Below are 15,673 nucleotides of genomic sequence, written 5' to 3'. Positions count from 1 at the left end.
TCGTCTGGCCTGGCTAAGCGTCAACTCTGCGTTCCTGCTTTTCTTTCATATACTCTGAGAGTTTATTGATAATACAGGAGAAAAATAATGTACAACACATTTGAGACTCTTCAAGATGGAGTCAGCGATTCTGGAGAAAAAAAAACACTTTTTTGTCAAAATCAGTGAATATCTACTCACGATGTGATACCTGTCCGGTCTGGTCACTGTAGATAGCAACATTTTTGCAGCAAACACACACAGTATGAACAGGTAGCAAATCCTGAGGAGACATTCACTGATTTGGACAAAAAGTGATTTTGGCAACAATCATTCTCCTGAATCACTAACTCCACCTTTATAATGAATTTGTATAATATAATACAGATATATATTGTATTTGATTCGAAGCCACCGTTTTGCAATATATACTGTACACTGTATATCTACACGGCTTACATTTGCCACTCTTTGACTTAATGTGGGCCTTGTGAACATCACTACAATTCATGTGTTGGAGTGATGCTGTTTAACATTCCCTCATTATAAAGGCCATTTGTTGCTGTGTTTTTTTACTCTCTGCGGTACACTGTTATGTCTCAGTGCACAGGCGTGAGCATGGTGGTTCAGCAGGGCCTTCAAGGTTATACACAGCACATGTGACTAATGGCCCAGCTCTCGGTACATGCTCATGCTAATCACTTTGCTGATTGATTGTGCTGCTCCGAAGCACTAATAGTATCATTAGCTGGAACTGTTGTGGCAATCTTGGGCTCTGAGCTCTCTATTCCCTCGCCCGAGATTTTCTTTATCCTTTCTTTTATTATTTAGAAAATAGATCGGGACAGGTTCATTTTAAACGTAATTGCCTCTGATTCTGGGTAAAGACAAAGTATAACGTAAATCATGGAACAGTTAAGTGTTCGCATTAGTCCCGCTGCTACCACACCCATAGCATTCCAGCTGGAGCTGCTGTTACCTTGGAAACCATTGGACAAGCACTGTAATAATAGAAATGCCAACAGCAAGATGAGGAACATGACTGCATTGAGACCTGTATGCATCATAAGAGACATAGTGACATGTTAGCACCTGTATTTTACCACAAAAAAGGCACGTTTTCAGGAAAATCAGCAATAAAATACATTTGCTGTATAGTCTGTACTTAGAAGAACAGCATGGGGGTTGTGATGTTGTGATTTCATGACAGTCAGATACAAAGTAAGCTTTGAGCCACGTACTGTCCGATTCCGTTAAGTCTTGAAGTGGCACAAAATGGCCTCCGTGATAATCTCCAGATGCAGCAAAGAATTGAACCTTCCAGGTTCAGACCAAAGTAGAGTGATTTCATACATGAGCACTCTGAGCCAACCGGATCCACAAGCGGCCTCTTACTAACTGGTACCAACTCGCACAACAAAAATGTAGCTGAGAGGTACTGATGCACAATCAAGCGCACACAAGAAGCATAGAACACAGGGGGAGATCTGATTGCTTGTTTAATGTGACACACAGCAGCTATAAACTCATGAATCTATTTACTGAGAACGTGAGCACAAACTTTTATTTTTAAAGCAATTAGTTTTTTGTAAAGGATTGAGTTAAGAATTAATTTGCCTTTTTGTATCCTTTCATATTCAAATATTAAGTTGTCTGTCAAGTTGTCTGTCAAGTTGTTAGTTGTCTGTCAAGGTTGACTGTCAAGGGGTTCATATTTCTCAGTCACCTCTCTTCACAATTATAGACTTGCACCATTTTGCCAGTGCACCTTAAAACAGGTTGAAACCCTGGGGCGCCCCAGTGGCTCACCAGTAAAGTGTGCACCATTAAGACAAAAGTCCTTGTCGCAGCGGACCTGGATTTGACTCTGGCCCAGGCCGTTTACTGCATGTCTTCCTCCGCTCTCTTTCTTTCCCCATTTCAACTATGTGCTTAATACTATACAATACAATGATCCAAAGAATATTTGGTCTATCTCCGGTCAATTAGGTTTCCTTATGTAAATATATATGAACTCTTTATGATTTTCAAGTCTCTTTTACTCTGACTCACACATAGAACAGGAAGAAACACGGGGGAGTTTATTCTACCTGTAGACGGCAGGGCTGTCAATTTTGTCAGGGCACAAGTGACATTAATCAAAGGATATTACAATAAAGAAAAACGCTGCAGGTAAAACTGAACATTTGATGGAGACGCTTAGCTAAGCTATCATTTTGCCTCAGGCATTCTTGCCTGCCTTTTTTAATAACAACAGGTGGAGGGCAATATCACTAGTTTGTAGGGTAGATTGAGTACATTTTGTACAGTTTAAACACCTTAAATAACTTGCTTGCGCAGCACACCCGAGCTTTTAATTTTGCTCCACACATCCTCTTTGATTATGAGAAATTTGAGCTAAGTGCCTTTCTCCTGTCCTAAAATATGGGAAAAAGTTTTATTTTTTTTCATGGGTTTTTCACTTCACCATGTTCTGTACGCAATGACTAGCTTGTTATCCTAATAAGGCTGTTAAACATTACTTACATCGTAACATTGGAAACTAAATGTTGTGCTCTTTAAACAGATATATTTCATGACATGATGCATAGGTACAATCTAAAGCAGTGTGAGAGGTAGTCAGTGGGATGATACTGGATGAGACACACTTTATAGGTCACTAAGAAGTTCATTATTAAGATAATAACATAATGCAAATTAATAAATTTTATTTGTTTTCTGTTGTTGTTATGATTTACATTTGTTTCTTATTGTATTGTTTGTGATAGGTGCTCAAATATTGGATAATGTATTGCTTTGTTATAATTGTTGATGTTTTAAATAAGATGGAATTATTTTGAGTTTAAATATTTTTCCCAATTGTAATATTTAAAGATGTATCACATTTGCAATGGATGGTTAGCCTACTTTACAGCAATACAAATGGGTGTCTCAACTGTACCATACATGGGTACAGTTGAGACGAAAATCCACCTTAGGTTAATGAGGAAAATATAAACTACATATGGATATTATTATTTAATAATACTGTAGTACACTAGCAAAGGAAATATTGTGTGAAAAATCGCTTATGTTCAGTTACTAGTTTTTGTAATAGTAATCAGAGAAGCAAAATGTGTATCAACTGTGCTCACAGTTTAACTTACTGTACCTATGCTATGTGAGCACAGCTACAGCAGCAGGGTAGAGGTCACATTGAGATTAAATGACTTTAAATAATATGGAGCTTTATTGATCTCTGTGGTCAGTTGGGGTTGAATGAGGAAAATTACTTGAGAACTTTTAGGACTTCAACATATCGAGTCTTGAGGGCTTGAAAATACAGTGGATATAAAAAGTCTACACACCCCTTCTAAAATGCATGGTGATGTAATAAAAAGGAAACAAGATAATCATTTCAGAACTTTTTCCATCTTTTAATGTGTCCTGTAACCTGGACAAGTCAAAGAAAGACAAACTGAAATCTTTTCAGGGAAAATTAGAAAAACTAAAAATACACAATAACCTACTTGCCCTTAAACTAATACTTAGTTGAAGCACCTTTTGCTTTAATTACAGCACTCAGTCTTTTTGGGTAGGAGTCTATCAGTGTAGCACATCTTGATATGGCAATTTTGTCCCACTCTTCTTTGCAAAAACGCTCCAAATCTGTCAGATTGCGAGGGCATCTTTTGTGCACAGCCCTCTTCAGATCACCCCACAGATTTTCGATCGGATTCAGATCTGGGCTCTGGCTGGGCCATTGCAAAACATTAATCTTATTCTGGTGAAGCCATTCTTTGGTTGATTTGGATGTATGCTTTGGGTCGTTGTCGTGCATAAAGATGAAGTTCCTCCTCATCTTCAGCTTTCTGGCAGAAGCCTGAAGGTTTGATGCCAATATTGACTGGTATTTGCAACTGTTCATAATTCCCTCAACCTTGACTAAAGCCCCAGTTCCTGCTGAAGAAAAACAGCCCCAAAGCATGATGCTGCCACCACCATGCTTCACTGTTGGTATGGTGTTCTTTGGGTGATGAGCAGTGTTGTTTTTGCGCCAAACATACCTTTTGGAAGGATGTCCAAAAAGTTCGACCTTTGTTTCATCAGACCATAACACGTTTTTCCACATGTTTGTGGGAGACTTCATGTGTGTTTTAGCGTAATGGAGGCGCGCTTGGATGTTTTTCTTTGACAGATAAGGCTTCCGTCTTGCAACCCTACCCCATAGCCCAGTTGCATGAAGAATACGGGAGATTGTAGTCACATGTACCACACAGCCAGTATCTGCCAGAAATTCTTGCAGCTCCTTTAATGTTGCTGTAGGCCTCATGCTAGCCTCCCTCACCAGTTTTCTTCTGGTCTTTTCATCAATTTTGGAGGGACGTCCGGTTCTTGGTAGTGTCACTGTTGTGCCATATTTTCTCCATTTGATGATGACTGTCTTCACTGTGTTCCATGGTATATCCAATGCCTTGGAAATTCTTTTGTAACCTTCTCCTGACTCATAACGTTTAACAATCAGATCCCTCTGATGTTTTGGAAGCTCTCTGTGGACCATGTCTTCTGCTGTGTGATGTGACTGAGAAAATGTTTGGAAAAGCTTACTAGAACAGCCAAATTTTATTTGGGGTTAATCAGTTGAACTTTTAATCATTGCAGGTGTGTATGGACTCCTATTTTATATGGGTTTGAATGTGATTGGTTCATTCAAATCCCATTCACACCCCCAGTAATAAGAGGGTGTGTACACTTGTGCAGTCACCCTATTTCAGTTTCTTATTTTTTACTCCTCCCCCTTAAGATATTTCTGCAACTTTTCAATTGATTTGAACAGGTTAAATGTCATATTACTGGTGGATTTTTTGGTGAAATTATTAAACGGGTTCTTATTTTTTTACATCAAAAACGCAGGCATTTTAGTAGGGGTGTGTAACCTCTCTATTTCCAAAAAAAAATATCATTTTAAAATTACACATACAATTAATTTGTCAACTACAAGCCCATAATTATTGTGATTTTCCTCAACTATCAAGAGAAACAATTATTGCAGCTGCTGATACTTAAATGTCACCACGACCAGCCGCGTCAAATCGGAAAATGAAAATTTTAATTAATTCGATTTCTGTGCTCAGAAAACACAAAAAACAGCACAGATGAGTTTTAAAGCAATGTTGCCAGGTTTGTCCGTATGCACATGCGGTTCACTATGGTAACCGTCTCTGCGGCATTTAGTAGAAGTTGTGGTCATTACGCAAAATCACTTATTTTTTATTTTCTTTTTCTTTACTTCGGTGTGAAAACATTAGGTATTTTTTAAAGAATAAAAATATAAAATAAAAAAAAAGTTTAAATTATGAATCACAAAAACAATACTTGGAGTCTTACCATTGATGTAAAGCATATAACTACACAGCATCATTCTACCATCTTGTCACAAAGAACATCAAAGAAACAGAACGAGAGATTTCATCCGATTTTTAAATCGACGTTGACTCAAGTGACATCGCTTTCCCCTGTCGGTACGAAATTAATTTAAAAAAAAATATCTTCACCAATATAAAGCCATTGTTTCCCTTGTCCTTAAAAGTCTTCATATTATTGTCATGTCAGGCTAATTGTGTAGAGAGATAACGGATCAGGTCAAATAAGACCGTCTGAGATTCTTCCGATACTGCTTCTTTTATGATTGACTAAGCATCTGTTCACGCTTCTCTGCTTCTGTAATAAACTGCCCGACCTTTTTTTGATTTAATGACAACAGGGAGCAGCAGCCTTGATGAGTAGCCACACCTGGTGCATACGGTTTGAGACGATGCTGGAGGCTTTGTTTTTAATGTTGAAAAGGAAAATTATTCCTACAAGAAGAAGAAGGTGGATTGGGCTTGGATGATATGTGTGTGAGCAAAAGGCCTGGTGGCTACATGCTTAGCTGTTTCAACGCGTCACTTAAACTGTGTGTGATTTCATTATGACGACAAAGAAATGTAGTAGGTTGTTTATCCAGCTGGTTTTGCATCCCTATGATTAGAACATCAGCTCTGGTTGAACTAATGATACCCCCGAGCTGACACCATGCCTAAACACTGTCTGACAGTTTGGCAGCATCCCAACCGCGCTATGCACATGCACTCCTGCCCTTTGCAGCTCTCCCCTCGGCCACCCAGCTCTCTTTGTGAACCCTGGTCACGATTCAGTAGCACAACAACCTTTGAAAACCACCAGTGCCAGAACAATCCACCTTCTATACCGGACACAAAGACGCTTGAAAGCAACACCTCAGCAGCTTTCAAACTGAATCTAACACTGTGTGAAACCATATTTAATTTTTTTTAATATGGTTTCTTTAGGAGTGTTCATAAGAAGCTAATACAGCAGAAGCCATGATGTGTGACTTGAAGTACAGGAAGGTGAAAATACTTTGTAAAAATGAGGGAATGGCAATGGAGGTGCAATGCATCGTGGGTTAAAGCATATTGATTTTGTACAAATGTAGCAATTACAGTAATGTGGTTTAATAAATCAACAGTGAATGCCTCATTCCATTACAGGATAGACCACGTCAGCACACCATGTGTTCTTTTTTTTTAAAACATTTTTTTTGGCATTTTCATGCTTTATTGACAGTGTAGAGACAGAGTTGAAATGGGGCAGAGGGGAGTGACATGCAGAGAACGACCGCGGGCTGGAATCGAACCCGGGTCCGCTGCTGGGCGAGGCCCATGGGGGGGACGCCCTACCAACTGAGCTAAGGGCGCCCCCTTCTTTTTTTACTTTTTACTTATTGCTTATAGGTACAATGTGAAATATTGGATTATACAGCAGCATCTAGTGGTGAAAGGACTAGATTGCAATGTTCCATGTGTACCCTTTCGGAGAATTTACAGAAGCTATGGTGGTCTTCAAGGACAAGAAGCTAGTTGCTAAACATGACATGATCCACCACTGCCTCAGGTCTTTCCACAATATCAAGTGATGAGGTGAAGATGTATTTAGTTATTTAATCTATAGAACTTCAATTTTTTTTTTTTTAAGTTTTAATGATTGCATTAGAGTCAGAGTTGAGTACCGCCATAATTTGTTATCCTCAGTGACAGCAACTCAAAGATAAAAGACAGGCTAAAGGAAGTAGTTTTTACATCATTCTTCGAACCCTGACAACAACTATTAGATGAGCTGACAATTACATTAACAGCTACCAAGAGACCATCAATCTTTTGACTTAATCAGTTGCTACCCAGGGATTAATCCCTTTTTTTCAATTGAAACCCAAAGACTTCAGGGCGACGCCAGAAGATGAAGCTACTGCCAGGTACAGTATATAAGCTTTCTTTTATTCCCAGTTGACAAATGTGACTGCAGTGAGAATAGAAAACTCATAAAACAAGAGAAAAGCCATTGATTGCTTTGCCTGCCATCACTGTCATTTTAAATCAAGATGGGCTTTTGATGAATGGCAGCCCGCCACAAGATGGTGGACACTGTTTTTATTCACCTCCCTCATCTTTCATCCACTTACGAGTGTCAAGGCCTCACCTGTGCTTTCACAGCCAAGGCCAGCAAGCTTGTCCCGCTATGAAAAATCTCCAACTGTTGCCTTTTTTCCTACTGTTGTGCTTTTTAGACATTTTTGTTTGGCACTTTCCGAAACATTCTGCTGCCTCATTACCATGTACCAATTAATGTTTAATTTGTGTTCTTATATTTACCTGCTGCTCTCTCACAACCTGCTTACCACTATGCCTCTGTGTGTCCTTTGATCTGAGTTCATCTTGTTGATGAAAGCGTACAGGAATATTTTAGAGGGGAAGGCATGCGACAACGGGGCCATGAAATGCTGTGTAATTGTATCTGACACACTGGGTTGGCTATATCCCTAATTAATCAAGTGATTTCCCTTATGTTTTAGAATTGCAAATTGGATACGTTGAGCCTTTGAGCTGTTCTTTATACTGACTGCAAGGCTGGACTGAGAAACTCTCTTTATCGCTCCGAGCTAATTATTCAGCATGTGGATCCAGCTCTGGAAGGTTGCCTCTGATTCAAGCTGTAGTGTGTGTGTGTGTGTGTGTGTGTGTGTGTGTGTGTGTGTGTGTGCGCGCGCCAGTTTGACATTTCAAACCTGTGTTGCTGTACTTTGTATCATGGCTGCTTTTGCAATTATACATGGACGTGTACTAATGTCTCTGCATTTTCATAGTCCCAGTTCAGTGTGTTTGCTAATTAAGTCTTTCATTGTGTGTGCGTATAATTGCCATGGGTTTGTGCACAAACCGTTTCATGTTTCTACGTTCATTTCTCTTGACAGTGTGAAAGGTTTATTTTACTCTCACCTGTGGGCTTTAAAGCTCCTGTTTTAAAACACAGGGAGTTGTCAAAGAATGAAAAGCAGAGCGTGTTCAAGTTAAGGTAATGTCAAGCCTGCACACTTGAGTTGATCTCGCAGCAAATTATCTATTTGTTTGTCTCTGCTGTTATACAATATATTTATTAAATAATGTGGTTGGCCTTTGTGACTCATATAAAGTGTAAAGAAGGACATGTAGTCTTAGTTTGGATTTCTATCTGTCTTTCACAGGGTTATCTGTGCTCTCCTCTGTAAATGACAGAACACGCTGATGAATGCTGATGGGTAAATCCTTGGATTTTATGAAACCATGAATTACACCATTGAGTGCACAAGAGCACTTAGGCTGAGTTGGCTCGGAAGCTTCCTGTATACTTGGAATGGATGAAGGCTTTTCTAACGTTACTGTGTTAGACAGAGATTGTTTGTTGGCTCAAGTGATATTGGCAGGCAAAGTAAATTAAGGTTCACCCTTGAAGCAGAGAAAAATTGTGCAAAAAAAGTGCATTTGAATGAGACTTAAAGAGGACCTATTATACTACTTTTCTGGTCTTAATTTCTTGTTTTACACTGCTAAAGAGCAACCTGACACGAATCACATCACAAAAAACTATGCAGATTTTCGGGAAGCTCTTTCACTTATTTTGGCGATCCAGCATGCCCTGTAAACAGTTTGCTTTTGACATTTCCGCCCCCTCCCCTCCCTTCCTGAAAACCCAACTTCGTTGTGATTGGTTACCTTCCTTCCGGAACACTTTCAGTGGCGGGAGGTGCGAGCATGGACCTATAAGGGCGCGAGGCAGACGCGAGTAGGAAAGTGGCAGCATTACCATACATGGAAACATCCGCGTGGTGACGACACCAAGTTACAAGCGACGTCACGATGTTACAAAGCGTCAAGCCGCTTTGAACACGTGACTTCTCGACTGGCTAGAATAGTGTCTAGTGCTCTGCACAGACACCCCAGACGGTAAGCAGGGAATACGTCGAAATGCATGTACGTCATTATTTGATAATCTAGTATGGTTAAACATGACTATAAATCATCATAACAACGTTTATAGGTCATAAAAGTCAAAAAGTATCATAGGTCCGCTTTAAGGTAACAGGATGTCATCTTTGGAGACTGTAGTGAACACTACACTACTACTACAACTACTAACACCAACACTATCTGTTGATGCTGCCCGGGTGATTTATGTGTTATTACCAAGCCCCAACCTCAGCAATTTTTACCAGCATCCAATAAGGAAGTGACCAACACTGTAGTAGACCGGAAGGGCCACTGGGGTGGTACCAAGACAGAGCAATTTTTCTTTGACTCACGTGTTAGACAGGCCGTTTTCAAAGTCTTATTAAACCTATTTACGGCCTGGTCCACAAAACCATTTTAGTCTGTATGTTTAGGGCATATATCCATGACAACACTGAGGGGGGTGAATTTTTTTGGACCACGCTAGTTTTTATTCTTTTGGAGGTTAAAATGTATTGTCGCGATCTCTTGAGTGACAGCTCTCCGCCCGTTGTCCCTCACTTTACCTCGGAGGAATACGTCAGCTATCTCCCTCCCCCCGAGTAAAAATCTCACAAAATGGCGATGCGCACAAACAAGGATTATTGGATGCCGTGTGAATAAGTGAGGTCAGCCCGGATGCTACATCCATATTATTTACTATCTATGGTTATTACAGAGACACTAAGGACACCATGCAAGATTGACATACCATTGAAATTCAGTTCATTTATGAAATATGAAATACAACACATTATCTGCCCACTTTCCTTGATGTAACCTTTCTGTTTCTCAACACTGGTTTAGTTTAAACGCTGTTGTATGTTTTTTCTTTAGAAAAAAAAAATCACAGCAGTTATGGTTTTCCTGGTTTTCCTGTTGTTCTCGGTTGAGGTCAAATCAATCCATACCTAGCCTGTTTTGAGGTGGGCCAAACTAAGCAAGCGTCATGGGCAAGAAATAATTGTGGTCTCAATTTTTTTCAGAATTTTGTAAACCAAAGCTTTCAACAATATTTTCGGTGGTATGTCAAAAGGTTTTCAATTACAGGCCTATTTCTAAACTTTGTGTTTTAGCCAAAGTCCTTGAAAAGTGTGTCAGTGACCAACTGAAAGACTTTTTAGACGTGAATAATATTTTATCCCAACACCAGTCAGGTTTTAGAAAACGACACAGCACAATTACTGCAACATTAAAAGTTGTTAATGATATAATTGAATCACCGGATTGTAAAAAGTATTGTGCTGCTGTTTTTATTGATCTTTCCAAGGCATTTGATACTGTAGACCATGTCACCTTGGTAGACAGGCTACTCAAAATTGGTTTATCTAGGCAGGCTGTAGACTGGTTTTCTAATTATTTGTCAGTAAGAACGCAGTGTGTCCAGTTTGCTGGGTCCTCGTCCTCCTCTCTCCCTGTATCAAAGGGCATGCCCCAAGGCTCCATATTAGGGCCATTGTTGTTTTCTATTTATGTAAACAATCTTTGTGACTCAATAACCAATGCTGCCTGTAATTTTTATGCAGATGACACTATTATTTATTGTTCATCCCCATCAGTGGCAGACACTTTTCATTTCCTGAAGTCTGCTTTGGACGTTCTGCAGTCACAGCTGACAAAATTGAAATTGGTTTTAAATACAGATAAAACTAAATTAATGTTTTTTTCAAATGGAAAAGCTTTACCAAAAGTTTTGCCAAAGCTTTTAACTAGTCATGGGACCAAAATTGAAAGGGTCAATTCGTACAAATACCTGGGTTTCATTATTGATGGAAAATTGTCTTTTAAACTTCATATTGAAAAACTGGTCTCCAAATTAAAAATTAAATTAGGTTACTTTTTTAGAAATAAATCATGCTTCTCATGGCAGGCCAGGAAACGTCTGTTCACTGCGACCTTTTTACCGTTGTTAGATCACAGTGACCTGCTGTTCATAAACGCACCTGACCAGTACCTCAAGAAATTGGATACCGTCTACCACTGTGCTCTGCGATTTTTAACTGGCTGTGGAAATCGTGTCCACCATTGTACCCTGTATGCCACTGCAAAATGTCCATCGCTATCTGTACGCAGACTCTCACATTGGTTGTTTTTTGTTTACAAGTGTCTTATTGGGCTGGTCCCTTCATATCTATGTGTTTACATGTCCACAAACAAATGTAGCTATGGTTTGCGTTCTAGGGATGTGTTACAGATGTTGGTAACCAGAGCTAGAACTGAGTTAGGGCAAAAGGCCTTTAAATATGCTGCGCCTTCTGCCTGGAACACTGTGCAAAAGCAGCTGAAGCTGCCGGAGCTGGTCACCTTGGGAGAATTCAAAGGAATCCTGAAGGACAGAGAAGATAGTTCTCTTGGTCAATGCAATTGTTTGTAAAGCTATTTTCTGATAACGGCCGGGTTTATTCATTCATCTGTCACCAGTTTATTTATTTAATTTTTAACTGTACTCATTTCAATCTTCATATAGTTTTGTCCCTGATCTTGTATTGTACTTTACCTGACGTTGAATGTGGTGTATGATAATTGTGGTTGATTGTTCTTATTGTATCATGGTGCTGCCTTCTTGGCCAGGTCATTCTTGAAAAAGAGATTTTAATCTCAATGAATTTTACCTGGTTAAATAAAGGATATTGATTGATTGATTGATTTCTGATTGCGACTAACGTTATTGTCAGTGCTCCCTAGTGGACAGACAGTGTAAAGGCAACACTGTTAGTCGACCAATGTCGGCCTGGCTAATTTATTGATGGGACTCTTGTCAAAGCTGACACAGACAGCATGAAACCGCCTAAATTCCAAAGTACGTATATCACATCCAAAGGTCACTCTCTATGTTTATTTTTGTAATATCTTAACTTCTTACAAAACGGGACGTAATAATCATTTGATTAAACAAAGAAAAAGAAAAAAAAGTGTAAGGCACTTAAGTGAAAATGAGACTAAACAGGAGCTATGAATAAATGTATTACTGTTTTGTTAGCAAATAAAACCGTACCTTGTATAACATCCTAAACAGATTTAAATGCCATTGAATCTTACAACCAGAAGAAAATAAAGATTTGTCAAAAAGGAAGATTGACTCCGATGTCAATATTGGCCTCAAAAACCTAAAATGTCTAATAAGCCGATTATTTTATTTAAAGCACTAAGGCTAAAATTGCCAAAAAGATTGAACTTATTTGCATATAAAAACAATTGTTCTCAATAAAAGAAAGAATGAGTGGTGATACATTCTTAATGTGCCCCTAAATATTGTCTTTAAAGATATAATCTGTCGCATTAACATCTAGTTTATTGTATTTTAGGTTCCTATCTATCAAATAGTGGGTTAAAACAATTGTGATTGAGCATATGACCCACAGATGAAAACGCCTGTGCCGACCCTGTAGCGATACAGACACTCTGTGCACTTTTCATAACTTCTGGGTCACAATGTTGAATCAAAATACACAGAGAAAGCATTATTTCAGGTAATAACTGCCATTATTATGAAGTTATAAAATAAACTGGTCCAGAAGTGTCTGCAACTACATTTACGGGCACAAGAAATGGCAGATTACAGCTTTAATAGGTCATCTTTTATTCACATGGAGTGTGTTATCAAAATGTGTGTGTTATCAATTTTTCCTTCACACGGATGAAAAAATAAACGACCGGATACAGTTTGGAGAGCTTGAAAGTAAGGTGGAGAGCTCTTGTCTGGCTTTCCTCCTCTGCTTTACACAGACACACACAAACATTTACATCCGCGCACGCAGCAGTCTTATCATAGCTTTGTACTGTATAGCTGAGTGGCTCGGCAGGAGCAGAAAAACAACGGGGGGGGGGGGGGGGCAGGGGCTTAGAAGGACGGAGAGAGAGAGAGAGGCGCTCTCATCAGTGACAGGCTCGCCGGCTGCGTGGACATAACTGTGGCGCAGGAGAAGAGGAGAGGAGGTGCAACGAGCGAGGACAAGCAGAGCTGAAAACACCACCAGAGGGAGGAGGGAGAGAGAGCTAGAGAGATCACTGAGGGGAGAGAGAGAGAGAGAGAGAGAGAGAGAGAGGAGTCATTCGGAGCGGAGAGATGGAGCAAGCTGGAGGAAGCTGACAAGGACACACACAAACACACACACACACATACACACACACACACAGAGGGAGGAGAGCTCACGCAGAAGCTTTCTTCCCTGACGCGGGAGAGATGAAGTGAAGGAGCGCGTGCACAAAGTGGAAAAGAAAACAGAAAAAGAGAAGGAGAAGAGATGAGGTCGAGTCTACAAGGCTTGACTGACAAGAGAACCAAGTGGAGGAGGAGGAGGAGCGTGCGGGGCAAGTTGATGGATCTGATTTGGGGAGAGTATTTTTAGAAAAGAAAAGGAGCGGAGACATGAGAGGAATATTGAGATTGGAGATGCCGTCTTGGAGCGTGGGAGGAAAAGAAATAGGAGAAGGAGAATAAGAAGAGAGAATATGGACAGAGCGAAGGGGGGAGAGGTGTTCAGATCGGAGTGTGACAGAACAAATTAGCTTTGGTCTGGTCCCCCCCTTGCTTAGAGAGTTTATGTGTCTGCCTATGCGCTCGAGCACCTCCTTTCTTCATGTGTTTCAGTGTGCTGTTTCTCACTGTGTGGCTGTGCTGCTGAGGAGCAGGTCCGCTAAAGGATGAATACAACCTCTTGTGGTTCCCCGCAGGACTTGATAACACCGCTTTCATGCCGAGTGAAGGGGTGAGAGACGGGGGAACAAACGAGTGGCATCGCGAGGAAGTCGAGGTATCACAAAGTGAGACCGCAAAGTGGAGGAGAGCAAACAAATGAGCGTGTGTGGGAGACTTTTGTGAATTCAATTAAAGCTTATACTAGTGACAGGGAACTTGATTGCCGCCCCTGGCTGCCGGGCGCCTCTTCAAGCCAGTGAAGCCAAACACGCACACACACACACACACACACACACACACACACACACACACACACACACACACACACACACACACACAGAAGAAGGGAAACCAGCTTCAAAAAGCTCTTCTCTAACAGACTCTACCACACCAACCCATTTCCTCCGCTGTCCTCCCCTCATTATTTTAATTACCTTGCCTTCTTTCGTTTGTTTGTTGTTTTTGTCCTCTCTGCTTAGCCCTTGGTATTTTGTATTCCATCCTCCTCTTCCTCTCCCTCCCTCCGCTCTCTATGTCTGTCTCATTCTCTCTTGTTCAGTGTCACACTAACTGCGGTGGATGCTGCATGGAGTCACTGATGTAGAAGCCACCTTGCTTGGAGCACATTTGCCTAGCTGATTTGGTTTGTTATTTTTACCCCCCTCTCGTGCTGAGTCTGATGATTGGAGCACTCTCACAGTGAGAGACACGGAGAGATATGATGACCAACAAGTAGCTGCTGAGTTCATCAGAGCTCCCTGCACCACCAGGAGGAAAACCACACTAATATATCCTCCAGTGTGCTGCTCACATTATTTTGTTTTCCGCAACGTTCATTAAAAGACTGCGTGGATCATTAGTATTCATAACGGCCAAACACATATCCAAGTGTGGATTAAAGTAGTGGATTTGGCCTGGAGCTACATGTGGGCTCCAGCCCCGGAGGCCAGGCTGGGAAATGAAGCCTTTCCCGCGACTGTAGGAGCGCTGTGGGCAGCTATGGCCCTGGAGGGGCGCTGTCTCCGGCGGGGATCCCCGGTCATGATCCGAAAGGGTCGTCAGCGGCGACCGGTCAAGCCCACTCTGGCTCAAGTCACTTCCACTCTGCTGTCAAGGACTCGCCTCCACGGCCTGAGGCATATCTGCGTTCCCGGCGGCTCGATGGGTCGCAGGGCCTTCTGGCTGCTGGCCCTCTGCACCTCCCTGGGGCTGCTCTTATCCTGGTCCTCCAACCGCCTGCTCCACTGGCTCTCCTTCCCCACGTACACACGGATCCACACGGAGTGGGCCAAAGAACTGCCCTTCCCCGCGGTCACCATCTGCAACAACAACCCTGTGCGCCTCTACAAGCTCACCAAGAGCGACCTGTACTTCGCGGGCCACTGGCTGGGCCTGCTGCTGGCCAACCGGACAGTGAGGCCCCTGGTCCTGGACTTGCTCCAAGAGGACCGTCAGGCCTGGTTCAGGAAGCTGTCAGACTTCAGGCTCTTTCTGCCGCCCAGAAACTTTGAGGGAACCAACCTGGAGTTTATGGATCGACTCAGCCATCAACTGGACGACATGCTGCTCTCCTGCAAGTACAGAGGAGAGCCATGTGGGGCTCACAACTTCTCATCTGTAAGTCCCAACTTCTTCTCTCATGTTTGGAAGCTTTGAAAACACTCGGTATCTCCTGACATGTTGTCTTTACCATCAATTAACAACTGCAGTTTAAAGA

The 15,673-nt window shown here is 41.3% G+C and overlaps 1 protein-coding gene across 2 annotated transcripts in view; it reads left to right on the top strand.

The window, feature by feature from the left end:
- Positions 1-15,673, top strand: part of asic2 (acid-sensing (proton-gated) ion channel 2) — a gene marked incomplete at its 5' end in the record, with an annotated part of 343,558 nt that overhangs the window by 216,899 nt on the left and 110,986 nt on the right. Inside the window, one exon of one of the 2 annotated variants that reach the window (XM_080043279.1) lies at positions 14,881-15,573. The exons of the other annotated variant lie outside the window; for it this stretch is intronic. Coding sequence (XP_079899405.1) covers positions 14,881-15,573 — 693 coding nt within the window. Of the gene's footprint in view, positions 1-14,880; positions 15,574-15,673 lie in introns of those variants that run through there. 2 annotated transcript variants of the gene reach the window in all.

Source organism: Ammodytes marinus (assembly GCF_949987685.1).
Source record: "Ammodytes marinus genome assembly, chromosome: 16".
NCBI lineage: Eukaryota > Metazoa > Chordata > Actinopteri > Uranoscopiformes > Ammodytidae > Ammodytes > Ammodytes marinus.
The sequence above is the reverse complement of the archived record's forward strand: the minus strand, read 5'-3'. Positions and strand labels throughout refer to the sequence as shown.